The sequence below is a fragment of the Eublepharis macularius genome, chromosome 10 (genome assembly GCF_028583425.1).
Source record: "Eublepharis macularius isolate TG4126 chromosome 10, MPM_Emac_v1.0, whole genome shotgun sequence".
NCBI classification, from domain to species: Eukaryota; Metazoa; Chordata; class Lepidosauria; order Squamata; family Eublepharidae; genus Eublepharis; species Eublepharis macularius.
The window spans coordinates 95,157,277-95,184,796 of record NC_072799.1 but is presented as its reverse complement, the minus strand read 5'-3'; the positions used below and the strand labels follow the sequence as shown (position 1 = coordinate 95,184,796).

General features: G+C 44.9%; 1 protein-coding gene across 1 annotated transcript; it reads left to right on the top strand.

Annotated features, from left to right (window-relative positions):
• On the top strand, positions 1-27,520 carry NSUN7 (NOP2/Sun RNA methyltransferase family member 7). The gene is made up of 12 exons (XM_054989474.1): positions 1-66; positions 2,102-2,474; positions 7,160-7,218; positions 10,881-11,011; positions 11,948-12,100; positions 13,255-13,438; positions 17,935-18,145; positions 18,338-18,481; positions 19,826-19,927; positions 20,893-21,010; positions 24,198-24,321; positions 25,845-27,520. The coding sequence occupies exons 2-12, from the start codon at positions 2,162-2,164 to the stop codon at positions 26,496-26,498; spliced, it is 2,193 nt and encodes a 730-aa protein (XP_054845449.1). The 5' UTR covers positions 1-66; positions 2,102-2,161; the 3' UTR covers positions 26,499-27,520.

Below are 27,520 nucleotides of genomic sequence, written 5' to 3'. Positions count from 1 at the left end.
CGGCGGGGCGGCCGAGGACGGGGAGCCCCGCGGGCCGGTGATGCGCGCCCCTGGCCGCCCGCTCCGGTGAGGGGGGCGCGGGGGGAAGCGGGGGGCGGGGCTGCCGCCGAGGGGCCCGTCGAGAGTTCAACAGGTGGAGCCCCCCCCGCCCCACGCCCCCCCCCCCGCGGTCGAGTCGGGGCTTCTCTTCCTTCTCCCAAAGGGCCGCAGTTCCGCGGGGGGCGGAAAGTGGGCGGCCTCCGGGCCCCGCGGCGGGGGGGCGGGGGCGGGTGCGCGCGAGCGATGCCTCCCGGCAGGGCTGGGCTGGGCTTGGGCTGCCCTCCGCGCCTCGGCCGGTTCCGTCGCGGATCCTTCCCGCGCCCCGAGGCGTTTGAAGAAACCCGTCGGACTGTGAAACGGGCGCAGCGCTCGGGAGGCGGCGGGCGCGACCCCCGCCCCGCCCCTGCCCGCCCCGTCCCGGCGGAGGTTTCCCGCGTCTCCCCGCCGCCATCCCCCGCTCAGGCGGCCCCGGTGGCCCTTCGGAGCACGGGGAGGGGGGGGGGGGAAGCCGCGCAGCGCTGGCGGGCGGACTGGCGGGCAGCTGCCTTGAGAAGCCGCCCTCCGTGGCCACTTCCAGGGCGATGCGGCTGCTCCTGTCCGGACACGGTGCCTGGTTGAGACCGCCGTGCGTGCGCTCTCACCAGGCGCACGGTGTCCTCCTCACGTGTCGCACGACCGTAGGCCCGTGCCAGAGAACCTGACACGGGACTTCTCACACAGGCACACGAGGCAGAGGATGGATCCGTGCCCTTTGCAGGTCCGAGCGGGCAAAGGCGCCTTTGCTGCTGCGCCCTGAGAAGCTTTGGCAGCCTGGGAGGGGGCGGGGCGGGGGCGTTCTGCAGGGGTCTTCTAGAGCATCGCTGTCTCTGTGTGCTCTTGTATGCTAGTGAAGGAGGAGTGGCTGGATCGTCACCCACAAAGTAAACTTGTGAGGAAGTGTTGGGGAAAGGCGCAGGCAAGAGAGAAGAGGGATTAGAAGGAGGGCCCTTCAGTTGACTCGCTTCCCCGCTTGGGTGATGGATGCCAGTCTTCCAGATACCATGTTAGGAAGACACAGCATCGCTCATTCTGAGCGTGCCGCAGTAGCATCTCGTGTGAGCCAGGCTCTTTTTGCTGGACAGCCTGCCGGTTGTAAACTCATGGTGACGGTTTGCCTGTTGCAATACCAGTGTGGCTTTGGTTCTGTTCCATGCTCTGCCATGGAAGCTTGCTGGGTGACCGGGGGCCAGTCACAACTCTAGCCTAACCTACTTTACAGGGTTGTTGTGAGCACAAAGTGGAGGAGAGGATGGTGATGTAAGTTGCTTTGCATGCTACTGGGAAGAGGGGTGGGGTAGAAATGAAGTAAAATTAAAAAAAACCACACAAACCAACTGTTGTACCTTCTGTTGCTCCACAGGCACCTGGTTATTTCATTAAACATTATACCAGTGCCGTGTGCCGCTGTGCCGCTTGTTCTGTTGTTTGCACAGGCAGAACTGTACTGAGTAGATTTTCCTTTTCACCCACGCATCATTGGGAGCAATCCTCGGGGTGCATGCATTCGCGGCCCATTTGGACTTATTCTAGGACTTGCTGTGATTAGCCAGACATGAGATAACAGGAAGAGGTCCAGAAGAAAAATTGTGGCGGGAGGTAAGGAGGAGTGAAATTGACACTCTCTTTAGTAAAGGCAAGCAAAGGAGATTGGAGACGACATATCTGCCAAACTAAGACCTTCCCTTTTAGTACCCTGCACACGCACACACGCACTCCCTCCCTCCCTCCCTCCCCCACCCCTGTGAATTGAGGGGAGAGAGAGATGATGTGCTCTTGATACCACTGGACACTAATGACACCGGCTAGACATAGTAATCTTTTAAGTTACAGTGCATGTATCTAACAGAAGACACATAAATATTTAAAAATCCTACCAAGATGTCTTTCATGTTGCTGGCTATTACAGTTATACGTTGGACAAAATGTCCTGTTGCTGCATGCAGGAAAACAAAGATAATTGTAATGAATATTTTTGAAAATGCCTTTTTGTAATTAATACACACTCTCATCCATATTTCTGCAGGGACCTTAGGATTCAGATTTGCTGTTCTGTCTTACACTGATACATCAGTACCATAAAACGATGCCGCTCCTAAGGAATAGCTTGCTGTCCTCCAGTGATAGCCTTGTGAATGATACTGCAAATCTCCATGAAATGACCTTTTCTATTGACGTTGCATCTGCTGAAAAAAGTTCAACAAGTCTGACTGAGAAGACTGGTTATCAAGACACCATCTACCTAAATGCAGCCAACATTTTTCAAGGTATTCATAATAAAAAGCCTCAAGATAAGTTGCTGGTGAAGTATGGGAATGGATCCCTGCCGCTGGCACCAGATTTCAAAGATGAGCGAAGCCAACGTTCGTCCTATGAACTGGCTTTCAATGCTTTAAAATGTAAGTTAAAAAAAATCTGTCTTCCTATTTTTTCCTGTAAGGAATTAAATTACAGTGTGTAAGAACTTTGCCTGAGTGTATAGACCTGTATAATGAAGCTAGTCAAGGTGATATAAAGCAAGTATAGTTGTGTGTGTTTTTAAAAAAAGAATTACATTGTGGAGATTCATTTGTTTTTAATCTCCCCTGCTGTATCTCAACTCTTAACGGTTTGAATTCCCCTAATTAAGAATATATGCTTTATTGCCATCCCTTTGTAGTCATGATAACAGGGTACTTGTTGTGTTCTAACTTTATTGCCAAACCAACGTCGATTGCTAATGCCAGATCCCACAGTTGTGTTCTCCACCTGGGAAGGGCAGTCTGTTACGTGGGAACAGCTGCTCCTCGGTACTGGATACTGGCATTTGGAACAGCATACAATAATTTTTTAGTAGACATAAAAAACTGTGAACTTAATGCCTCATGCTTCTGAAAGATACTGAGTATCAGTTTGTGAATATGTCCTTTTATCATTTACTCCTTCCCCTTGTGAACCAACATAGAAAAACTTGAAAAAGTAACGGCTGCATGCTTCCTCCACAGAAACCAAGTGACAGATTTTCCACGATAGCATAGACTGTAGGAGGGTGTTCCTTTAATATTCAATGGTTAGGTTAGGTTTAGGCAATGCCACGGCTCTTGAACATGGCTCTCAAGAAAGGTTCTCTGAAGGAATTACCGTTTCTCATGTATGTTGGTAAAATATGCAAGCTATCAGTGATTCCCTGGCTGATAATAAGTCCCTCTGTGCTGCACATGTTCCCCATTCCTGATTCATCAGTAGTAAAATGTGTGATGCATGCTCGTTGAAGAACGTAATGAGAACTATTAGAAGACCTAACACCATTGCTAGTATTTGAACACCAAGAAGAGACATGCACAAAACAAGCACACAAGTTGCCTTCTTTCATAGTGACTGCTCACATAGTATGCTTTAGCTAAGTTCAGATCTCATGAGAAACTGCTGTGCTTCCCACCACTTTTCCCACATGAAGTTTATTTAGGAACTTCTCAGTTTGTTGAAGTTCTAGTTTACTGTACTTGTGATGTCTGAAGACAGGCACCTTGCCAAGTCGGAGTTCAGTTTGCTCCAGCTTTTTAATATTCTTGTTTGTGGGGAATGAGCAGACATTTAGAAGCCACGGCAAATTCGAGCTGGATGCAAACCAGAAAGCTTTGAATCAAGTTTCACATGCAAAGAGGAGAGAAGCAGGAGAGATGAACAGAGCGAGTGAGCACAGCAACAAGCAGTGCGTTTGTGACTGATCTCACTCTCAATACTAAGATTTAAAACGTGTGCCCAGTGTGCAAGTTACGTGATGCAACTTAATATGCATCTTAATTGATGCTTGATGATACATGCCCTTTGAGCCTTTTTACTTCCCTGTAATGATGTTCATACTTGCAGTCAATAAATTGGACCTGATATGCGTGACTGAGACCTGGGTTAGGAAGGGTGAGACCGTCGCCTTGGAAGAACTTGCCCCACCAGGTTACTCGGTCCTTCATCAGTTCTGGACAAGTGGTCGGGTGGTGTGTGTGTGTGTGTGTGTGTGTGTGGCTACGCTCATTCAAGAGTCTCTCTCCTTCAAGCCACTCCCCACCTCAAAGATCACCGGCGTGGAGTATGTGGGCCTGATGTGGGATGCTGAAGAGAGTTCGGCTGTCTGTCTGATGCCCTGGCCGCCTAGTGCACCAGCAGTCACCCTATCAAGGGGGTGGCTGGCTGGACCTTGGAATATCCCAAGCTTGTGGTTTTGAGGGATTTCAGTGTCCATGCCGATGCCACTGCCTCCCTGTGGGCTGCAGACCTGGTGTCTTCCATCGTAGCACTGGGACTCTCTCAGCTCCCACGCATTAAGTGGGCCATCTGCTGGATATGATCTTTGGGATGGAGAATCATACGGACCTGGATGTGCTTGAAGCTGTGTCATAGTCGGACCACTTCGTCCTGATGGTGCAGCTGGGCGTACCAACCCACCCTGTGTCGGTGGCAAGCGGGTGTATGCTTGCCCGCGGAGACTGATGGATCTAATTGGTTTCCACAATGCTCTGTGGGATCCAGTGCCCCCTGGTGGTTTGTTAGATGTGCTGGTAGAGGACTGGCATGCCTGTCTCTCCGAAACCATTGACAAAATTGCCCTTCGTCACCCTCTTTGTTTCTGTCCCCGGTTGGCTCCTTGGTGTGCTGAGGAGCTGCGACGGATGAAATGAGAGCTAAGATGGCTTGAGCGGGTGTGGAGGAGGACCAGGGTGAGGAGGCAAGAACATCTTATGGGACGTTTATGAAAGCCTATGAGGTGGCAGTGAAATTGGCGAAGAAGGAGTTCTACGCTGATTCCATTGTGTCTGCAAGTTCATGCCAAGCAAATTGTTTCAAGTAGTTTGGGCCCTGGTCTCCCTTTTGCAGGAGGATTGTCAAATTGCTAATTCAGAAATCAGCTGTGAGGCTTTCGGGAGCTATTTGGGGGCAAAATCTTGTTTCTGCATCACAACCTGCTGGCCGTGGTTGATACATTAAGGGAACTGGAGGCCCCCTTGGCCATCTTCTGAATCTTTGTTAGATCAATTCAGTCTGTTCTCCCAGGATGAGGTTGACAGGATCCTGCAAGCAGTGAGTCCTACCACCTGCCCCTTGGATCTGTGCCTGTCATGTCTGGTGAAAGCCAGCACTGATGGGCTTCGGGCTTCTTTGGAGGCCGTTGTCAGTCTCTCCTTAAGCTCTGGGGGTTTTCCTGGAGCATTGAAGGAAGCGGTGGTGTGGTCTCTCTTGAAGAAACCCTCTTTGGACCCACTGACCTGGTCAATTACTTCCTGGTTTCGAACCTCCCGTTTCTGGGTAAGGTGATTGGGCGGGCGGTGGTGGAACAGGTGCAGATATTCCTGAAGGATTCCTCAGTCCTAGATCCATTCCAGTCTGATTTCTGCCCTGGCCATGGGATGGAGATGGTGCTGGTTGCCCTCACAGACAATCTCCGCAGGCGTCTTGATCGAGGTGGGTTAGCACTGCTGGTTTTGTTGGATCTTACTGCAGTGTTTGACATAGTCAATCATGAGCTCTTGGCCCACCGCCTCACCAATACGGGGATTTGTGGGACAGCCTTTCAGGGGCTAGTCTCTTTTCTCCATGGTCAGGGACAGAGGATGGCACTGGGGGAGCAGTTGTTGTCATGCCACCCATTGGTATGTGGCGGTCCCTCAGAGGACGATGCTCTCCACTAGGGATGTGCGCTTCAGGTTGCAGATCTGGGTTTTTAACCCGGATGGGCCCTGATTTGGGATGTTCTGGCATTCCTGACTCAGCCTCAGCATTGCTGAAATGATTCAGGAATGCTGAAGCAAGCTTACCGAAGCGTTTTGGGTAGCGTGGAAGCAGCCCTTCCCTTGCCATTCCTAAGGAACACCAAGAGGGAACAGTGCTCTAGGAGGCTGGGGGTGGCATTTTGCAAGAAAAATGGACCTGGACTTGCCTGGAGGAGACTGGTGTCCAATCTTTCTGAAACTTGGAGGGTTGTGATAGGGTCCCCTTGCAAAATGCCACCCCTAGCCACCTAGGAACCCGCCCCCCAATTTTCCCCATAGGGAACAATGGAGGTTGGTGTTTTACTATCTTTGTCAGATCAGGCAGCTTGTCCCCTTCCTTTCATCCCGTGACCTGGTGACAGTGATCCATGCGATGGTCACCTCCAGGTTGGACTACTATAACTTGCTGTACACTGGGCTGCCCTTGGGCCTGCTCCAGAAGTTACAACTGGTCCAGAATGCAGTAGCACGTGTTCTGACTGGGGCTTCGTTCTGGTTGCATGTGACACCTGTTCTTTTTTTTTTTTATGTGACACCTGTTCTGAGCCAGCATGTGGTTGCACGTGACACTTGTCTGGAGTTCTGGATCATGTTCAGAGTTTGGGTTTTGACCTTTAAAGCTCTGAGCGGACTGGGACCAGTATACCTGCGGGACCGTGTCTCACCCTGTACTCCCCAGAGGGTGCTCCATGCAGCAGACAAACATCTACTGGTGGCCCCTGGCCCCATGGAAGTCCATCTTGCCTGGACCAGGGCCTGGGCCTTTTTGCCCGCGCATCAACTTGGTGGAACACTCTGTCTGCATCAACTCGGGCCCAGCGGGATTTACTAGCATTCTGCTGGGCCTGTAAGACAGAGATGTTCCGCCAGGTCTTTGGCGGTTGAGGCGAGCGGGCCTCAAATTTAGCCTCCTGCCAGAGTGGGGGGCATGTCCCCTCCCTGGTTTTTGTTTCTTTCACCTGCTGACTGCCAGCAGCCCTCGTGGGCCCAAAGTAATTGTATACGGGACTGTGCAATGTGTGCTACTTTTTTTATGCTACCGGTTTTATGTGTTTTGTTTAATGTCTTTTAAATTGATGTGATCTTCTTTAAGCCTGCTTGCGGGGAGAGCGGACTATAAATTTAATAATTAATTAATTAATTAATAATACAGTAGATTTAATATATCCTAGTAAAAGGTCTAAGACATATATGGTTCTGAACTGCTTTTATATGGCATTAAAATGAAGCAGGTCTAGCAGCTTATAATTCATAAACTTTTATGTCCAGGATTTGCCATGAAGTTGTAAATGCTTGTTAATCTACACATGCTTTATACCTTAACCATTTCTTTCCTGTAGATCAAGATATTCTTGAAAATGTATTGATTGACAGTGGCGTTTATCCAATGCAGTCAATAGTGAGTAAATGTTTTAGAAGATACTTTACTTCTATATTGTACTGTGTTAACTTGAATGACCACAGAACAGATAATGACCTGGCTCAACTATGCCTGAGTGTCCTTAAAAGGGAGCAGTGCCCGTTCTTCCCTCCCACTGCATCCCACTTAGCCCCTGAAATTCTGTTCTGGGAAGTCATTGGGCATCCAGCAACACCCTGCAGTGGGAAGGAGGCGTTAGCAACAGCTGTTGCTTCTTTTTAAGGAAACTTACGGGCATTTAAGTGTTCTCTTAAGTGTACCTTGCATTTTCTATATCATATAAATTCTGAGTATCTTTAGAAAGCGTTTCATAGCATGAGCATAAGGGAAATACAAAGATAATGTGAATATATAATTAAATCATACAATGTAACTAAACGGGGCATGGCTTATACTGTTTGCAGATGGGTATAACAAGGAGTGGTGTGTTTTCAGTTATTATTTTCAATTATTCCAGCATCCAGTGTACACTGTGTGCTCTTTCCTTCCATGTGAAGTTTGAGCTGAGGAGTTTGAGCTGCTTTGGCCGTACCACAGTCCCTGGCAACTGCGTTTGAAACGAGCCCTCGCTCTCCTCAGCCTCTTCTGTCTGCAGGGAGAACATTATTTCCTTAAAAGTTGCATCCCCATGTTATTTTGAGCTGACATCAGCTCTGGATGTGCTTGGACCTGGCTTGTTTGGTTTGCAGGAGCACCTTGCTCCTTAACTGCTCGTCCCGTTCCCCCTTTCCCTTTGGATGGAGAGCATGATGAAGGAACCCTGGTTCCAGGTGTCATGTGAATCCTTACTGAGATTCTAAACTGGAGCTTTGTTTGTTGGAGGGAAATGAACTCTGGTGAAGCCATGCATAAGTCACAGTCGCCTTGAAAGCCCCAGCAAGGGTCACGGGAACTTGGCTGTGACCTGATGGCACTTTCCCCAGCCAACAATTGGGATGCGTTGTGAACGAGAATGCTTTCCTCAACACACTCTGTATGACAAGCAAGGAAGGGAGTGTATGTGTGAGTCCAGCAGCTGTCCAGTTTCATGCATGCTCAGGTTCTACTCTTGGCCTGTCTTGCGCTGGAATCTTTGAATGCTCTCCAAAACTACTCGGCCTTGCCCCTTTTACATTCAGTTTGTCCCCCCATGTAATTGCACAAAATAATAAACATTTCTGGATTTTTTAAAAATATGTGTTATGATGAGTCACTGATCATGTCACGTGGCATCACTGAGAGCAGACGTGGCTCCTGCCTGCTTGGCCCCCAGGACGTGGAGGACTTCTTACCCGGGGAGGAGGGGTCGGGAGGGAGCCCCTCCCCAAGGAACTCCCGTTCTGCCAGTGCATTGCCAGATCTCATCACCAAAGCACTTTTTTTCATTTTCAACCAACTCATCTCAACAAGTACAAAACATCTTTACAATTTGATAGCAATGTATTGTCGAAGGCTTTCACAGCCGGAGAACGATGATTGTTGTGGGTTTTCCCACAGTCAGACTGTGACACTGAGAGATCTCTGTCTTTTGGTGCTACACCTCTGAAGATGCCAGGCACAGCTGCTGGCGAAATGTCAGGAACTACAATGCCAAGACCACGGCAATACAGCCTGGAAAACCCACAACAACCAATATGATAGCAAGTTTAATTATAAGTTATAATTATAGCAGCTTTAAAGCTTATTGATGTAACATTTACTTCATACTCAAGTCTTAACAATTTACTGATTTCCATCCTATTTAATATAAAAGTGAGGCACAATTAAACATGTCTAATGATATATTTAATTTATTCCTCCAAAAAAAATCCAGTTATCAGAAAAAAAAGTGGTTTTTTTGTCTCTTAATTGGATTAGTTCCGGCAATTTTGATAATTTTGCAATAGCTAAACTTTTTGAATCCAAAATTTAATTGTAAGATGTTTACTAATCCAATTTTTTGCTAGTAGCAATTTTGTGTTTGTCAAGAATCATTCTTATAGAGACTTTTGGACTGTGTGCATTAACTAGTCCCTAAAGTACTACCTTGTAACCTAATGGGATAATAATACCTGTAAAATGATGAATTTCTGTGAGAATCTAAGACCAAAATATTTTCACCACCGGAGCATGCCAAAACATGTTAAGCTCTGCCTTCTTTTCTCTACATCTCCAGCATGCAATGCTAGTTCTTGTTTTTACATTGTAAGTCACTTGGTGTGCTGTAAAGTAGAAAGTATCTTCTTTAACTTAAAAGCAGGAGACGAGGCTGTGGCTAGGTTGGGGATGAGAGGATGGAATGTTTTAAGAAATGGGCAGCTAAAGCAGGTTCCGTTTCTGCTTGTTATAGATTACTTTCTCTGCAGTCAGTCCACCTCCAAAGCTAGGGCAACATCTCAAGCCATGGTTTGATGATTCAGATGTAACACCAAACCACACTTGAATCATAGAATCAATCATAGGGTTGGAAGGGACCTCTACGGTCATCTAGTCCAACTAGAGGTACACTATGGTTTGTTACATCTGAGCCATGAGGCTGTTTCTGTGGTGTGTTTCAGCGATAATTGGGGCTGAGATCTTAAGAACTTGGCATTACTTATTTCTGAGTAGACAGGTTTAAGGATGAACAAACCTGACTGTAATCTGTGAAGTACAAAGTCTACAGCAGTCCGAATATTTTCAGCCCTAGTTCCAGCAATGCAGTGTCAGCCTAGGGTTCAAGCAATGGATGGAGACGGCAGCTTCTGCAGCTTTCCGGCCACCTCGGTTGCTTCCGTGCTGTTCTCAATGATCTCCTGATCCTGGGGAACAGCTCTTTGGGTGGCACAGTTAGCTTCAAAAATCAGAAAGTGCTGAGACATTTTTGTTGCACAAACTTCTGTTTGAAGTCATTTAGGTCAATGGTCCCCAACCTTTTTTGGTATTGTGACCCACAAGCCCAAATTTACTTGGTATGGTGAGCCACTTGTAAAAACAGAGAATGCAGTACAACTGAAAACCTGTAATCCAGTTTTGCAAGCTATGTGCCCTACTTTGGGATTGGAGCCCCACAGGTTGGGAAACCCTGCTTTAGACCCAAACCATTGTGCACAGTATAGTACTCGAGGACGGCCCACTTGATTTTAGAGTCCAAATTTTTCTAGCTGGTCTTTGAAATGGCCAGGAGTGAAGCAAAAGTTCCCACCCAAGTGATTACTTTTTCTTGGAATTAATATGGTCCTATATGAGGAAGGATCTTGTATTCAGAAAAAAAGTCAGCCTCTTATAAACAATTGCTTATTTCAAGTCTCTTCTCTAGTCAGTCACCACTCCCATGTCACAATTGCCAATGAGATTTTAGACCAAAGTTTCAAAGTATTTCATTGTTTGTAATGCAGTTAGCTGTTTTTAAAAGTACCCATTAAGACCCAGTAGATCCAAAACAATAAAATGTTCTAATTTTATGCTTACACCTAGCAATATGTTAAAAAGCTAGTGTTCATGTTTGGCTTTTTGAATTGTAGATTGAGAAGCCAAAGTAAATTGGCGTAACACCTGAACAGTTGTAATTTAAGCCCGATAATCTGTCCGGTGTTTGCTAGTCTTATTCAGTCCATCTGTAGGCGTAGGGAAGAAGCGCTGTAGGGCTGGGTTAACTATTTACATTTCTGTGTTCTTGTTAAATGCAAACGCTCCATTTGCAGCCAGATGAATTGACAAGTCTAGTTGTTGTGATGTTATACGATCTTCAAGATCGGAAATTCGAAGCCCGCCAAAATATTGATGATGAAGAACCAATAGAAGAGGTCCAAGAAGTTGAGCATTACCTGTACAGGTACATGTCTGTGTATTATCCTTGTATATGCTGGAAGATGTAACTGTTCAGGTTTGAAATCTCTATGTCTAGTTTAAAATTTGCCTTAACTGAGTTCAAATTAACTAAAACAATTCAGTACATTTTCCCATGTGTAAATGTAATAACTAAAAAAACCTTTCTGGCATAAAATATTCCCATGCAAAATCAAAGGCTCCCATGCAGAGTTTTTGGAATCCTAGTCAAGGTAAAATTGTAGGCAGTGAATGTATCATTTATTAAATGAAAGTGGCAGAAAATGCATGGCACGCATAAGATTCTCAAACCTATTTTTATAAGAAAACTTGAGAACGTTTAGAGATTGGATGCTGCAAGTTAATAAGACTGGTACAATGTAGCGACGGAATGTGCAAGATTTGAGCAGGGAAATTCACTGTTCAAATCTTAACTCAGACATGCCCTTCCAGGTAGCTATATACAAACTACTGTTCTGCCAGCCTCAGCTTCAATACTGGGATGATAGTATACGGCTACCTTTAAAGGCAGCTGTACATATTTTTGAGAGAGTGCATATGAACCACTTGGGGGTGCTTAAAGTACTTTACAAAATGTGAGGTGGATACAACCATCCTCCAGGGAGCCTTCTACCACCTCTCTTGCATCTGACGAAGAGAGCTGTGGCTCTCGAAAGCTTATGCTACAATAAAATTAGTTAGTCTTAAAGGTGCTACTGTGCTATTTTGCTGCTACAGACTAACATGGCTAACTCCTCTGGATCTTCTACCACCCCAAGAGCCTTATTCCATCTTAAGTGGCTCTCATCTATTATGCATGAAATCTCAGAACTGATTTTTGTGAAAGAAGTGGGAACAGTTGGGGCAAGAGGGTTAAATAATCATGAAATAAAACTTTTAAATGTTTTGTTCAACATTTATCATATTTCTTTCTGATCTGTAGTTTTAAAACCAAACTGGCTGCAGCATTAGCAAGATGTCGAATTAAGCACGACGCCCTTTCCATCGACTGCATTCTGCCAGAAAGCATCCGCAGGCAAGAGCAAAGGGCCTCTGCTCTGCCCTGGTTTGCTTGGGTGAATACACTCAAAGTGAGGTAAGGGGTGAAAGCTGCTCCGTGTCCTGTGTGTCGTGTTTCAAGCAAGCATATTCATGGCCTGTGAACGCGTCAGCGATGAAAGTGAATGTTGCACTAGGACTCTGAGCTTACGGAAAAATAGGAGTGGAATGTTTTGCTTGGTACTCTCTAATGGCCTGTTTCCAACAACGCAATGTAGTGTAGATATATTGACACATGCAACCCTTATGTTAGATCCACTGGTCCCCTTTAAGCGTTCTGGCGGCATCATGGGCTCCTCAAGCAGGAGCAAGTTGCTTAAGAACTGTCTGGCTTCTCTCCGTACTCGCTGGCTCAAGCCTTCACCTAGAGAACCTGGGTTCAGACTTGCAGTCTTTGATGCCCAACAGGACAGTTATTATATCCCTAAAAAGCAGTGTTGAAACACAAATCTTCATTTGAACGTGAGGGAGATTCAAACTAGTTTCTTTGTCAAACACATACTGTCGTATTCTTTTTGTTAAATGTTAGTTCAAGGGTGCTCTCTCAAAGTCTGCTGCTGCAATCCCGAGCAGAATTAGTCGAGTCTAAGGATGTTAATTGCAGTGGGGGTAACTGCGTAGGATTGCACCGTAGCTGTTCTATCTCATAGTTTTTGTCACTGAATGTACCATGCCACCTTTTGTCAGGCAAGGGGCAACACTAAGCTGAGAGTATTGTCCTAGAGGAGTAGTAAGTAAACAGACAAGCGCAATTCTGACTTGAGGTTTGGCAGAGGCCTGGTGCCCTGTGGCACGGCTGTTCTTTCTTCAGTAAGATCCAAGGGAAAGGGAGTCGAAGTATGGCCTGTCTGAACAGTGCCACGCGTTTTCAATTACGTCCCTCCCCTTCACATATCATGTTTATTATTTTAATTGTCGGCTGCTTTGAGCAGGACTCTGACAAGGCAGCATAGAACTCTCTTAAATACAGGTAAATAAATGTCAAGACAGATATAGAGCATAATTGCTTGCATCTGACATTAATTTTTGGCTGAGTACTCTCAATCCAAAGGAAAGAGGCTTCTAGGAAACGTATAAATAATTGTAACAGATGAAATAAATCAAGTGCAGACTTAGCCTAAGTCTTTCCAACACAAATTTAGGAGACAAGGTGAATTCTTAATTAATGTAAGAGTTATGTTTATGCAACAGCCTGGAAGACGTTCATGGTGCTTTGCAGAAGGAGGGATTCACAAGAGTGGAATCAGTGTCAAAATTTGATGGCTATACATATTGCCTGGATAAACACTGCGAAAATTTATTCATCTTCCCTTCTGTTCTCAAAGAACAGCTGCTTACTTTGGAACTCTTCGCTCATTACAAACTCTTACTACAGGTAAGTTTATAAATATAATATAACATAACATATACAGATATATAACCTGAAACAGATGTCCTCATTCATATTTGTAAAGAGTCCAGTAGCACCTTTAAGACTAACCAACTTTACTGTAGCATAAACTTTCAAGAACCACAGCTCTTGAAAGCTAGCAGTTACTCTTGGTAATGAGATAACTGTCAGATACGCCTCCAGCATACCTGTCATGGGTTATGGATTTCTTGCTGCAGTGTGTGGGGTACCTCTGAGAACATGCAGAGGGGACCTGTTTTGCTGACTGGTTGCTAGCTGCTTATCTTACAGGTGTTTTGGTTGCTATTTCCTGGCCAGCCTGACAACGTGGCCTTGAAGTTCCAGCCGAGACTGCACCAACCTCCTAAGAGACTGAGCAGAGCTCATCCTTTCCCTCCTCCCCTCTCTCCTGGCTCCCTGGATCAGCGTGCCAAAACCCTAACGGACTTTCTTTCCCACTGGGGGGCGTGGACTTTGTCCTATAATTAACTTTGCTTTGCTACATTGAGTCACTTCAGCCAATGATCCTGTCTGACCATCTTGATACTGGTATTCTTCTTTAATAAAGTAACTTTAACTCATACGCCTGAGTGATGCAGTGAAGTGCTTGGGGGAAATACCTGGCACGACCTGACAATAACCATTCATCATTTCTATTCAAGTCTGACTGAGTCAAATTTACATATGAATTCCAATTCAGCAGCTCTCCGTTGGATTTTGTTTTTGAGATTTTTCTGTTGAGCTATGGTGACCTTTAAGTCCTTGATGGAATGTCCTGGTAGATTGAAGTGTTCTACCACTGGTTTCTGGATGTTGCCATTTTGGAGGATGAGCAGCTGTAAGAGCCAGAGATAGTGTAGTTGATGCCATTGGGTCCTGTAACTCTACCCAGAAAATACGATTACAGGACCCAATGGCGTCAGCTACACTATCTCTGGCTCTTACAGCTTCTGATCCTCCAATGCCCTCATGTGCCAACAATGTCCATCTGCTCTGTACCTTGAACAACCCAGCCAACCTCTGCGCAAGAGAATAAATGGATACAAATCTGACATTAAAAATGTCAGTAACTGCATTCAGGCATTCTAGTCTGATTCTGCCGTGGAGGGGAGGGGGGGGGTCACATCCAGCCTGGATTGTGCATTCCACCTCTTTCATGACTTGTAACTTATTTATATGTACATGACCCTCACTCCCTGCACCCTCTCACCCCTCCCCTCCCCACTTATATATCTCTGGCCAGTTTCTTCATACACTCCATGCATCTGACAAAGAGAGCTGTGGCTCTCGAAAGCTTACGCCACAATAAAGTTGGTTAGTCTTAAAGGTGCTACTGGACTCTTCACTATTTTGCCGCTGCAGACTAGCCTGGCTGACTCCTCCGGGTCTCATCCATATTTGCAAACCAGGTTAATACTCTGCTTCCAAGTCCTTCAGTGTTGCATATTTTATTTCTTTTCTGTATCTTACTTGAAGGAACTAGTTATTAAATAGGGTGAGAAGAGGAGTATAACTTCATAGGGTTGGATCCAGTGACTTCCTCCCACTAAACCTTTTAAGGCCTTTTCTGTCAGAGGAAATCTTAATGGAATCCGAGTTGTATCTAGTCGCGTAGGAATCCTAGCACTCAAATGACATCCAGTCAAACTGTTGCAAGGCTAGTCTGAATGGTAAATTTATTTTTATCTTCAGTGTCTGACTTGAAAGTAATAACATTTTTGAAGTATTACTTTAAAAAGCCTCCTTTTTTTCCTGTGATCTTTCCCCCTGCCTGTCTATATGTCTGTTAGCCCACTGTCTAACTTGGAAAAGTTCAAACAAAGGCTTTTGATAGATTGCGTCCCACACTGGCGCAACGTCACAACGTACTTTTCGAAATGTGGAACGGCACAGTTTCTCCCGCCTGTGCCTTGAGTTCCCGCGTTGGCTCAGTCTCTGCTGTGTCGTGTGTGTACTCTGAGCTGGGGTGCTGCCGCTGGCCGGGCACGTCAGGTGCCTGATCTGTCCAGTTCTGCCCTTCGGGTCACAGGGCACCCGGCAGGCAGACTCCCGCGCCTTCAAAGACAGGTTGTGCTGAGCTGCTGTGCAGCCAGAGGTAGGTGGGATGGGGCAGTTTTTCACATAGGACTGGGGGGGGGGTGCTGAATCTCTGTTCTTCATTCATTTCACGCAGTTTATGTGCCATCTCTCTCTAGACCGCTTCAGAGGGCTCACAGCTAAAACAAGGCGGCGATTCAAACAAGCAGGGGCAGAAAGAGAGCATACAATTGTATTTTTATGCTTCTTTTATTCCCTGCCTTGCTTCCTAATAGGGATCCAAAGGGATGTATGCTGTTCTCCTCTCTTCCATTTTATCCTCACAACAGCCCTGTGAGGAAGGCTAGGCTGAGAGTGAGCAGCTGGGGCATGGTCACCCAACAGGATTTCAAAGAGGAATTGGGATTTGAACTTGGAGTCTCTTAGGCCCCAGTCCAACACTGCAACCACTGCATCGTGCCAGGGCAGTAGTTCCCTTCTCCTCCCCAAAGTTGCTGCTGTCGCTCCTGTTCTCCTGGCTGATGGCCTAATCTGCAGATGAATCCAGTCAGGATAACTATTTTTGTGGGAGACGGGGAACAGCAGCAAAATTGATCAGCGCGTCACCCCACGCTTTTCTCCTTCAATTAGCCCCACCTCTGCAAGCCTTTTAGTTGCATCTTGCTATTGAAGGCATGTAGCTGCATCTACCATGTCTAGTTCCACTTACGTGAACCCTTGTTTTTTTTCCTCTGGGTGTTCAGAAACTTTGACTCTTGCAGCAACAACAACAAAAACATCCCAGTGCCTGGAAGTTTATACTCTGATAATGAAGGAGGAGGTTTGAATGCTAATTTGGAAAGCCTCTGGAATATTTTGATTAGGGATGTACGAATCGGGTTTCCGATTCGGGTAAAACACCTGAATTGGACCTGATTTGCAAAGATTCAGGGTTTCCAGATTTGGAAACCCCAAATCTAAGCTTCCCAAAGTGATTTGTATCGCTTCAGGAAGTTTTGGGACACAAGGTTTTAAATGCCCCTTTCCGTGCCGCTACGCAGCATCAGGGAAAGGGGCATTTAAACTGCGGATCAGCTGCTTGGCGGGGAAATCCATGCCAAGCAGCTGATCTGTGACGACAACCACAGAGAAAAGGCCCTTTAAATGCCATCTGGGTCGTGGGGGGGGGGGTCCCCTGTGACCCAGATGGCGTTTAAAGGGCCTTCTGTGCTCCACCTGGGTTGCAGGGGACATTCCCCCATGACCCAGATGGAGTTTAAAGAGCCATTTTTGCCGCCGCTTGCATTGCAACCAGCAGAGAAAGGGCACTTCCCTGCTCCTCCTGGGTTGCGGGGGGGGGGGGCGGTTTCCCCATGACTCAGATGGAGTTTAAAGGGCCCACCGCAAACCCCGTCAAGCAGCTGATCTGAGCTGGCAAGGTTTGAACTCCCCCCTGCCACTTATTTCACCCAGTGGGAGGGGGCCGAGGGAACCTCCTCCCCCTCCCATTGGGTGAAATAAGTGGTGGTGGGGGTAGTTTGTTGGTGTGCTCCGAATCTTTACGCAGCACACTGAAGCAGGTCAAACAGTCAAATCCCTTATTTCCGACCCTTTTTTCTGCTTTGGGTTTCCCGAAGCGTGAAATCCCAATTTTTTTTTCACACTCCTAATTTTGATTTTTTAAAAACTGCGTAGGATTATCAACTTGACACCTTTCCTTTGTAAGATCTGTTTCAGTTCTTTACTTAAATACAGAGATTAGGTGGTAACAGCTACCCAAGCTTGGTGCCAGCATGAAAGATGGCTATCCTGTTCTTTTTTTGCGTACGATATTCCAGAAATACGAGGTTATGATTAGAGGGCCCATGAAACTAAGTAGAGCTGGATCTCCTCAGTGCTTGAAGGGGAGACCTCTGGGGAATGTAAGCAGCCCTGAGTCCCCCGATGAAAGAAGGAGGTGATTTACATGTGATCAATAAAACGTGCTCTTGGAACAAACTCTAAGAATGTGACACCACCTTTGGTGCTGCTTGGCTCTTGTTAGCATGTACCATTTCTTTCTGTATAACAGAAAATACAGGATTATTCTTACATTCTTGGGAGGGGAAATGATGTAATGAAAGGGCCCTTCCCTGCATAAGACTGCCACGTAGTGGGGGGAATTGTAATGAAACTCGATGGAAAAATCCACCTTTGGTTGAGGCCCTTTGTGCTTTAAGAGTCTGAAGTAGTCTCCACAGAGTTTCATTTCAAGTGAACACCTATGTGGTGCTTATGAGTGTGAAGATATTCACACACGTAGGTTAATATAGATTGTTTCTGTGTGGAATGGTCAGTTTTGGATATTTACTTCCATGTTGCTGTCTAGGCTGCTGGTCTTGTTGAAATGAACAGGCTTTGCTGGTTAAGTAGCCTGAAGATTAAAGTTCTGGGCGTTAATCCAGTGTCGTTGGTTTAACTACTAGGATAAGTCCCGGAGCCTTGCTGTGCATTCTGTGAAGTCTATGTTGAATATGGACGATGACGTCTTAATAGCCCACGTGGGCTCAGGGCTCACTGCGGCCCACATGTCGGTACTGACAAGCCCAGGGGCTTCCAAAGTATTTGTATGTGGGATCAAGTCAGCAGCAAAGGAAGCAGAGCTCAAGAGTTTGTTCGCAGAGATGGACTGTAAAAGTAAGTGCATGGCAGCTTTGGTTTTCATTGTATAAAAATAGTTTACTTGCTAGGAGTATATGTCATTATACTTTATATTAACCACTTAAATTATTTTATCGGTTTGCAGCGAATAGAGATGCCAAATGTGGGATTTGTTCATTTGGTTTACCTTTAAGTGATCTTAATTTGTGATGTGTTGTTTTTCTTCAGATATTGAACTATTGCATGAGGATTTTTCAAACATCGAGCCAACTGAGCATAAGCTGCAGAAAGTTAAAGTGATTTTGCTGCTGCCTCGTTGTTCTGGCCTGGGTGTGAGCAATCCAGTCGAATTCATTCTCAACGAGCAGGAAGGTACTATGGCACGGATCCGGTTTTCCAAAGTACAGGATCTTTGTCCCCACGCGTTTACTCTCCTTGTTGCCTTGACTGTACTCCGTCTGTTGCCAGCATACACCCTCCTATTGGGGTCACTCTCTTGTTCCTAAACAGTTTGCTTTTCAGCAGCTTCCCCCAGTACAAGACAAGCATTCTGTCTCTCTCTCACACGCACACACCCATTCCTGCTGTTTTGGCAGAGCCCTCCATGTCACACGTCTTTGCCTAGGTGGGGGCTGGGGAGGGCGTGGCTGAGAGGGCCAGAAACGGAGGGCTCTGGGGAGGCCTCTGCTGCTGTCTGTTTGGAAGAGGAGAGCTAGCGTTTTGCTCGTGTTTTGGAACGCGTGGGCCAGGCCACTGACGGCAGCCCTTCACAACCGAGTTCCTTTGGAAAGGCACCAGTGGGTTCGTGGAAACATGCCCGTTGGCTGTTTTTGTTTCTTCAGCCTGCACTCAGTAGGCCTCTGAAAAAAATTGCCAAAAAAATTGAAGGTACAGAGGACTCATACAGAACCATTTTCAACCTTTTAGGATTAAACATTCTGAAATCCAGGAGGTTTGTCCCAGAAATATGAAAATTGGCTTAAAGACACGGGTATAATCTGGCCAGATGTTAGGAGAATCTGATGAAGGTTGGCTGCACTCCACCAGCGGGAAATACTGGATGTCCCCATAATGGGATGTTTGTGACCAGTTTTCCTTTGGCCTACTTAGAGCATATTTCTGCTTCTCACCATTTGTGCTGAGTCAGATTTAGACACACAGTTACTGGGCCGTCTTAATACACAGGGAGAGAAGCACGAGGGCGTTGCACAAGATCTGGCATAAATGGAACTGTGCTAAGTTGCTTTGTTTGCACTTGGGCGTCCCAAGTCCCAAGCCCTTAGCTGCCACGTTCCATCCTGTTGAAGTGAGTAGATTAATTTGTTTTGTGTTCTTGAAGTGGGGGTGGGTTATTTTAAACCAATAATTTAAAAATGTTTCAATATAACAAACATGGCATCAGGAAAAATAAACTTTAAAAATGCCAAACCAAGGTTCATCTAGTATCCCATTTCGGTCCAATGCTCACAGTTCCTACCAAATTACTCTGTTTGACATTTAGCCGGCTGCCTAAGAGTAGCTGTTGGTATAGAGAGAATAGCTGGATGAAGGGAAGACGTGGTGTATCAGCAAACAATGACTCCTGGCATTCTGTAACATACTCTTGATTGTGGTATCCAGTATAAAATGAGTTACCAACAGACGTGAAAGTCACAATATAAGAACATGCATTGTATATAATTTTCTGTTTTCTGATTTTATTCTCTTTTTTTGAAGATGCTGACTTTCTTAGGGATCTCTCTCAAGGGTCTGTAGCAGAAGATAAACTCAATGTTCTTGCTGAACAGCAGCTTAAAGAATTAACACATGCAATGCAGTGTGAGTGTCTTTAACTGGCAACAGGTAGACTGTAATTTTAACATTCTAGGTAACGTAAATCATGAAAGCCTCTCATTGAGCAATTCTCATTTTCCCTGGAATGTCTGTCCTCATGGGTGAGCTGTCTTTTAAATTAAGCAGTTATTTAGGAGGAACAAAGTACTTCTTTACTAGACTCTGAACTGAAATTTTAAAGAGTGCTTGGGAACATCATCTAGTGGTATTATACAAGTGCTGTGTGCAGAAGTAATTACAGGTGTAAAGTTACACTGGCCCACTTGTGAGTCGCACTGCATACAGTAGAGTTCAGCACCTGAGAAATAACAACAACAACATAACAACATTCGATTTCTATACTGCCCTTCAAGACAACTTAATGCCCACTCAGAGCAATTTACAAAGTATGCCGTTATTATCCCCGCAACAAACACCCTGTGAGGTGGGTGGGGCTGAGAGAGCTCCAGACAGCCGTGACTAGCCTAAGGTCACCCTTATGTCTGTTCTTACACTTTTCATGAAAGACTGATTTGCAAAAATCAGCAGGTAAAGCTTTTTATGGCAGGAAATAATCGCCACTATCACCTACAAATAAAGGTGCTGTTAAAAGTTCAGTGACCAGCGGGAAACCCTAATAGTTAGTGGGAAATGGGGCACAAATTAGAGGTGGAGAATGTGAATCAGGCCCAGGCTTTGGACTTTGCATGGCATGGAAAAGAGGGATGAGAGCACGCGGGCCCTTGGCACCTTTTACTGGGGCAGGCAGGCAACTTAGTTCTGGTGAAAATGAAGTTCCTGTTAAACCAAGTAGGCAAATGGGATGAACATTCTTCTCTCAACATGTTTTCGAATCAATTTGGGATTTGTGCATACATGAATATTTTAAAAAATTTAAATATTTAACACGCCTTTCTGTTAGAAATTCTTAACACTGTTAATTGGACAGATGATATTTTGCTTATTTGTAGTTAATAAAGTGCAAGCTGTTGTGTACTGCACCTGTTCGGTTTATCCGGAAGAAAATGAAGCTGTCGTGAGCAAGGCCCTCACGTCGGGAGCAGAAGGAGTGAAGGCCCAACCGTACAAGTGAGGAACAGACTCTTTTTTAAAAAAAACCTTTGTTATCTGGTCACCTCTAAGGTGTGACACTATCGTGGTTTTAGGGGCTAAAGCAAAAAATTGTTTGGAGCTGCAGAAAACACAGTTTTTGTCACCCTGATGTGACTGGCAGAAGTTGCCCGTGATTCCTTTTTTCTATACTTCAAAAGGTACAGGAGTCCTGTTCCGTTTTGCCTCTGGTTATCCTAGCAAATGAAGGAAGAAGACAAATGGTTACAAAAATACGGCGTCCCCTGCGGCAGGTTTAGAATCAAAGGTGGCTCCTGGTTTGGAAAAGGATGAAGTTCCTGTCTTAGGAAATGCGAATGCAGTTTTACTGTGTGCATTTTAAGCCATCTGTGGTAACTAACCAGTAAAACATTTCAATGGTGTTACGAAAAATAAATATAATTGCAGGTTTGAGGTTTGATAATAGTCCATCTGTAGTAAGTCAGTATAGGCATCTAGATCAAGCTGGGTAGCCGGGTCAGTCTGTCTGCAGCAGTAGAAAAGAGCTGGAGTCCAGTGGCACCTATGAGGCTAACACAATTTGTGGTACAGTATGAGCTTTCATGAGCCACAGCTCGCTTCTTCCGCTCACTCCTACCACGAATTTTGTTAGTTTTATAGGTGCCACTGGACTCTTGCTCTTTTCTACTGATATAGGCATATGACTGTGTATTTGGTATAAATCTAGAAAACTGATGCTACTTTTTCCCCGTCACTGACTGACCAGGATTCCTTCTCTCTGCTCGCTCTGCTCCTCCTCAAAGTAGCAGTTTTGTCTTTTCCCACCGTAGGATGTCCCTTTACAGCCTCCCCCTCCTCCCCATTCCAGTGCCGCTTTGCTCTTCAGTGACCACCCCACCCCCACAGTACTGTGTTCTTCGCCCTCCTGCCAATCTCTAGATAGTTCAGCTGGGAGGAGAGCCATTCCTAGCATGCTGGCGCATAAGGACCAACTTTCTCAGAGACAGTGGAGGAAACCATTGTGCTGAATGCAGCTTGGAGGGCACAGTTTGTGGCAGAGAAAGGCTGTGGACACAGAATGCGGCGTTTGTTCCAGCAGCCCTGTGAGAATGGTGAAGAAGATGAACAAGAGGTCTCTCTGGGAGGGAAATGCTGAGCACAGGGACTGGTGGTGGAGAGCGCCCTCAAGTCATAGCTGGCTTATGGCAACCTCTGGTGGGGTTTTCATGTCGAGAGACTAGCCCTGTTCCCTGAACGCTCTACCTGGAGGCTGCTCTTGGGGGATTTTCTTTTCCTTCTCACCAAAGCAGCAGCCACCTTTCAGACGGGAGATGAGTAGCTGAACGACTCCAGTTCCAGGTGGGCACTCAAGAAGTTTGCCTTAATCCCTGCACGTTCAGTCAAATGGTGGCATGGCAAAAATGTGCTTATACCTTGTCTGAGTCAGCAATGGAAGCGCTCCGAGTCCCTCTAGTGGCTGCTTCTGTTGTGGTGCTCATTTCACGTTCTGAGGATGGAGGTGATTAAAGAGCAGGGGATAAAAGGCCGCACGGTGTTCGGTGTCTGTTGTGTGGCACCTCAGAGCTGGCTGTTAGGGCAGCCTGGGCAGATTACGTTTCACGCCAAGGCTTCCATTCCGTGATTGGACTGACTCTTAAAGGAGTCACAAATCACAATCACAAATTGTCAGAGCCTGCAGAGATTCTCCGTGGCTGGCTGGCGCCTTAGTGCTGTGCGCTTCTTTGCTAGAGTTGTGGCCACTGATGTTGGTCTGGATGTAGTTATTGCTGTGGAGTATCCTGGTCAGCATACCTTTCTTCTCTGGTGGGGAATTATTCAGGAGGGCTTGTTGCCCAGGTAATAGGGCTGTGCTGTAAGGAGACAGAAGGGATGCGTTGCTAGAGGGATAAGAACTGTAGGCTATGCTACTGCGTATGTCTGTTGCGGTGAGTTTGTTCCTGCTGGATGGCTTCTGTGTTGTTTTATAAGTCAGGTTTAATGGCTTATGCTCTCTTTCAGCTCTCTTATCAGACTTTTGCTTGTTTTCAAATCTTGGCAAATTTGCGTTTGCATACCCTATTGCGTTATTGACTGTCCCAGCTGTTGATGTTGACTTACACTGTGTACTCCATCTTGAGTTGCAATGAGGAAGGTAGAATATAAATAGCATAAATAAAAATTAGTAGATGGAGGGTAACCTACCTATCCATGTTGAGATGCCATTAAACTCTTTACTGCTCATGATGAGAGAAGTAAAGGGAGGGCAGAAATGGGCTCCAAGTACAGAATCAGGTCCACCCTGATTCTGTCATTCTGTATACGTTCTCTCTGTGTTTAGTTTTGCTCTAAGTGTGTGTGTCAAAATTATTTCACTGCTCTGTTGTGTTACATCATGAAATTGGGTGTAGAGAATTCCTTCCACTGTTAGGAAGAAAGCTCTTGCTTTGCCTGTGGAGCAAGTGGAAAGAATTGTTTCCTTCCATCAACTGACGAAAATGAGCCTTTAAAAGTAATGTCAGTGTTCTTTCCTTGAGACCCACAATTGACTATCTGTTCACAGGGAGTAGAGTCCTGTTACAATGGTTTGTGTATGTGTGTTTGTGTGTGTGTAAGAGAGAGAGAGAGAGAGAGAGAGATCAATTATTTAAGAAGTATTATGGTGGTGTTTCCCAATTGGTTCCATGGAGCTCTGGGGTTCCATAGGATATCATCAGGGGTTCCGTGAGAAATCATGGAATAAATAAATAAAAATGTTCAAGTGTCATGAAAAATTCCAAATATACAAACCCAAAATATCACATTGAAAGTAATCCTTATATTTACTTTGGATGTGAAGTTTATTTTGAAGTTTATTTTGATTTTATATATAAAATAGCAGATTATATAATACAAAAAAGACAGGAAAATGCTTTACTTTTTTTCTTAAGATATAAGCGGACAAATACATGTTCTTGACAATAATTTAGCAACAATTGAATTGCGCTCCTTGGCATTTTTATTTTATGTATTATTTATAGTCTGTCTTTCTCACTGAGATTCAAGGCAGATTACACCATGTAAATTATCATAGGTAAGGGGTTCCTCGAGATTAAAAAATTAATGTAGCAGTTCCTCCACGGAAAAATCGTCAGGAAACACTGTATTAAGGAAATAGTGACTAATATTTCACTATTATGTGTTAATAATCTACTTTAATCTACTTTAGGCTTTGCCCTCCTGTCCTCCCTTTATGCTGCAAATCAGAAATAAACAATTCTGCTGAGAATTTTTTCAAACTGGAGTTATCGGATATTTCTAACAGCTGTTTCATAGCTGTTCTGGCCCGAGAGGTAAGTTCCAGTAAGCAAATAATGAATTGTGCAGACCTTAGCAAAACTGAGTATTTTGGTCTTTTTAATTGTCTGTCACTCTATCACCTTTTTATTGTTTGCTTTGCTGTAATTGGACATTTAGGCATACTGTACTTACCTAGAGGAGCTCTGTTCTTTCTCTGCACTAAGTGCCCCTGAAAACTGCAGCTGCTGAAACGGAATGAGAAAATGCCATCTCCTGCCCACGGACGTTTGTTTATTGACTTCTGTGCACTGAAGCACCGATACTGGTGAACAGTAAAATAATTTTTGTGCCTCTTTCATCTCAACGTTGTTTTATTGCTTCCTGCAGTCCTTTGCCTTTACCATGTTTTTACACTACTTACTATTGTGAGAGTGTAACAGGTAAATTGTATGTGCAGCTCCAAGGAGGGGATGGATTTAAGCCTTCTTTCCCTGCTTCATTTCACCAACTGAAACAGTTCCTCATGCTGCTGTTAGCATTTTTAAAGAGGAAAATATTTTTTAAAAATTGAACTCTCTTTTCCTTCTCTCAAAGTATTTCATATTCAGAAGTATGAAAAATTTGTGGAGTATTTTTATTCGCTCTCTTTCTCGCGCGCGCGCGCGCACACACGCACACACACAAACTTTCTAAACTTGGGTTGTCCTGAGAGGTAAGTCATTAATAAACTAAATGTGAATAGGGGGTGATTTATGTAGGGTCACGAATGAAACATGGCTAAGATGAGGTTTTCAACTGAGTTCAACATACATTTGTGATTATACTGTTGGGTTTTTTTTTTCGATTCAGAATTTTGGATCTGCCAGTGATGATGGTATTGGAACAGTAATCCCCTTTTCCAATAAGTTTGGAGTGCAGTTAATGCAAGAACCTCCCAGGCTACTTAGGTGCTATTTAGCAGGCCTAACCAGTGAGGCCTGGAGAACAGGGGGCATTAGAGGAATGGCTGCTTGCCTCCAAACTATACAACAAACCAACCTTATTTTTTATAAAGCATGATCAGATAGAATGCACTACCACAATTTAGTCTAGACATGATCAGAGTGTGAATTGCCACGGCCAGATCATGCTTGTTGCACAATGACTGTTAGTTGGTATATCAGCTGAAGCCACCGAGGAAGCCCAAGACAAGTTCCTCTTTCCAAGCGGCTGAGATGGAGAGCGACCTCACCTTTGGAATGCCACCTCCACTGACGCTCACCTGACCACCTACCTTACATTCCTTGCGGTGCCAGCTTTTAACTTAGAAGATCCATCTTTTTAATCTTATTTTTGTGATTGGCTTCTATCCTGACCACTGTTTTATGAATATGATTTTTAGACTCCATAGTGTTTGTTTTATGCTTTTAAGCTCTGGCTTCATTTTAATTTGTTGTTGTTGTTGTTGTATTGTTTTGGTTGTGAGCTGCCTCTAGCAGGGTCTCTGGAGAGGCAGCAAATAAGGTTTCCACATAAACAAACACATGACCTGACTGTTCTTTCACCTCTTTGATATTTTTATTCCTTTAACTTGCAGAGGGATCCATCTGAGACCGTGTCGGTAAAAGATGTTTTAGCTCGTGCTGCAGCGAAAGGATTATTGGAAGGTATTGACTTAGCAAAGCCATCTAAAAGAGAGGAGAAGAAGAAAAAGAAACAAAAAGGAACTCCAACAAAAACAGCTACTAAAGAAGCAGTAATACAGTCCAGAATTCAGGAGTTCCTGGATAGGGAAATGAAACCCACCAAGATTGACTCACACTCTTCAGTATCTAATATAACTACCAGTACTTCTCAGAAAACCATAAGCCAGACAAAAGATTCCGCGCAGCTGAAGAAAACGGCGAAGCCCGCTTCGGACTCATCCTTACCTGTGATGCTGAAAAACACTCCCACTTCCTCATCCACACAAAAAGTGTTTGAAAGGCAACGAACTGCCAGGAAACCGAAGTCAGAAGAGAAACTGATGGTTCTGAAGCCTGTTGAGATCGTCCTGCCTCCGGTAATGATGCCATACTTCAATCCGCAAGGGAACAGATCCCAAATTTCATCTAACCACTATTATTATCACTGGGTTGGATCAAAAACTGGAATATATGGCTCAATTAGTCCTTCTTCTTCTAAAAAACTGATCAAGTCAAAAGAACCCTCATCATCTTCTACAGCCAAGCATGCTCGTCCATGGCACTGAAGACCTGCCTTTTGTAACTGCTGCTTCTTACTGTAATTCTTTCAGAATTTGAAGCTTGTATTCTTCTAATGGGTTTTTCTTTTTTTTTAAAAAAACCCTCCTGTATAGGATCACTTGCTCATCAAGCATGTATCTTCGTAGGAAACAATGTGCTTTTAGAAGGCAGATAAAACATATATTCCTTCCCATTATTATTATGAAGATAGTGGAGGGGCCATTCTGCAGAAAGGCTTTCATTATGTAGTCCAGCTTGAGTCAATTGTGCGGGTCAAAATGCCTAAATCTGACACACACACCCCAGATTCTGCATGTCACGGAGGATAAACTGGAAACACTTTGTATGTGTGCTGGCTAGTCAGCTTGGAATGTAGCAGGGGCAGCTTTTGTCTGAATCTTAAGGGTTAGCTGCTAATACTATAAAGTAAACCAGGGCTTCTAAAATTTGTAATGGATTTGCAATACTACTTCACTATCATTGGGGAATTTTGCTTCCTTTTGTTTTTCATTTCTAAAACTGGTTCCAGTGTCTGCAGAGTGATATTTCAAGATTTCAGCCTGTTTCAATAATTTGCTCTTAAATCTTCTCTTCCAAAAGGGCATACAATTTTGAAAACAAGTTGTGACAGTTTTGACTTTAAGAATAAAACACCACAGTCTCCAAGAAAGGGCTAAGAAGTCTGCACGAGAACAGTTTCTGGCCTTCTTTGTATGACAGCATAATTACTGGATGGTTTCACTCTGCTACTGCTAGACACTGAACTCCACTAGTAAGTCAGTCTAAATCTTCAGTTTATTATGCAGCATATTTTAAATGGAAACCATACCTATTAAAATGCCTGATTGAAGCCTGTCTTGAGTGGTTGTCCTGGTAGTTTGCCATGTAGTTTTGGACCTAAGGTATGGTCTGAAGGCAGAACGGGCAGCCAGTTTACTTCAGCGGAGCTGCTGTGTGTCTGTTCACTGCCTGCATCATCTCTTACATGCCCCATTTAATATTATATCATTGGAGATGATATAATAAA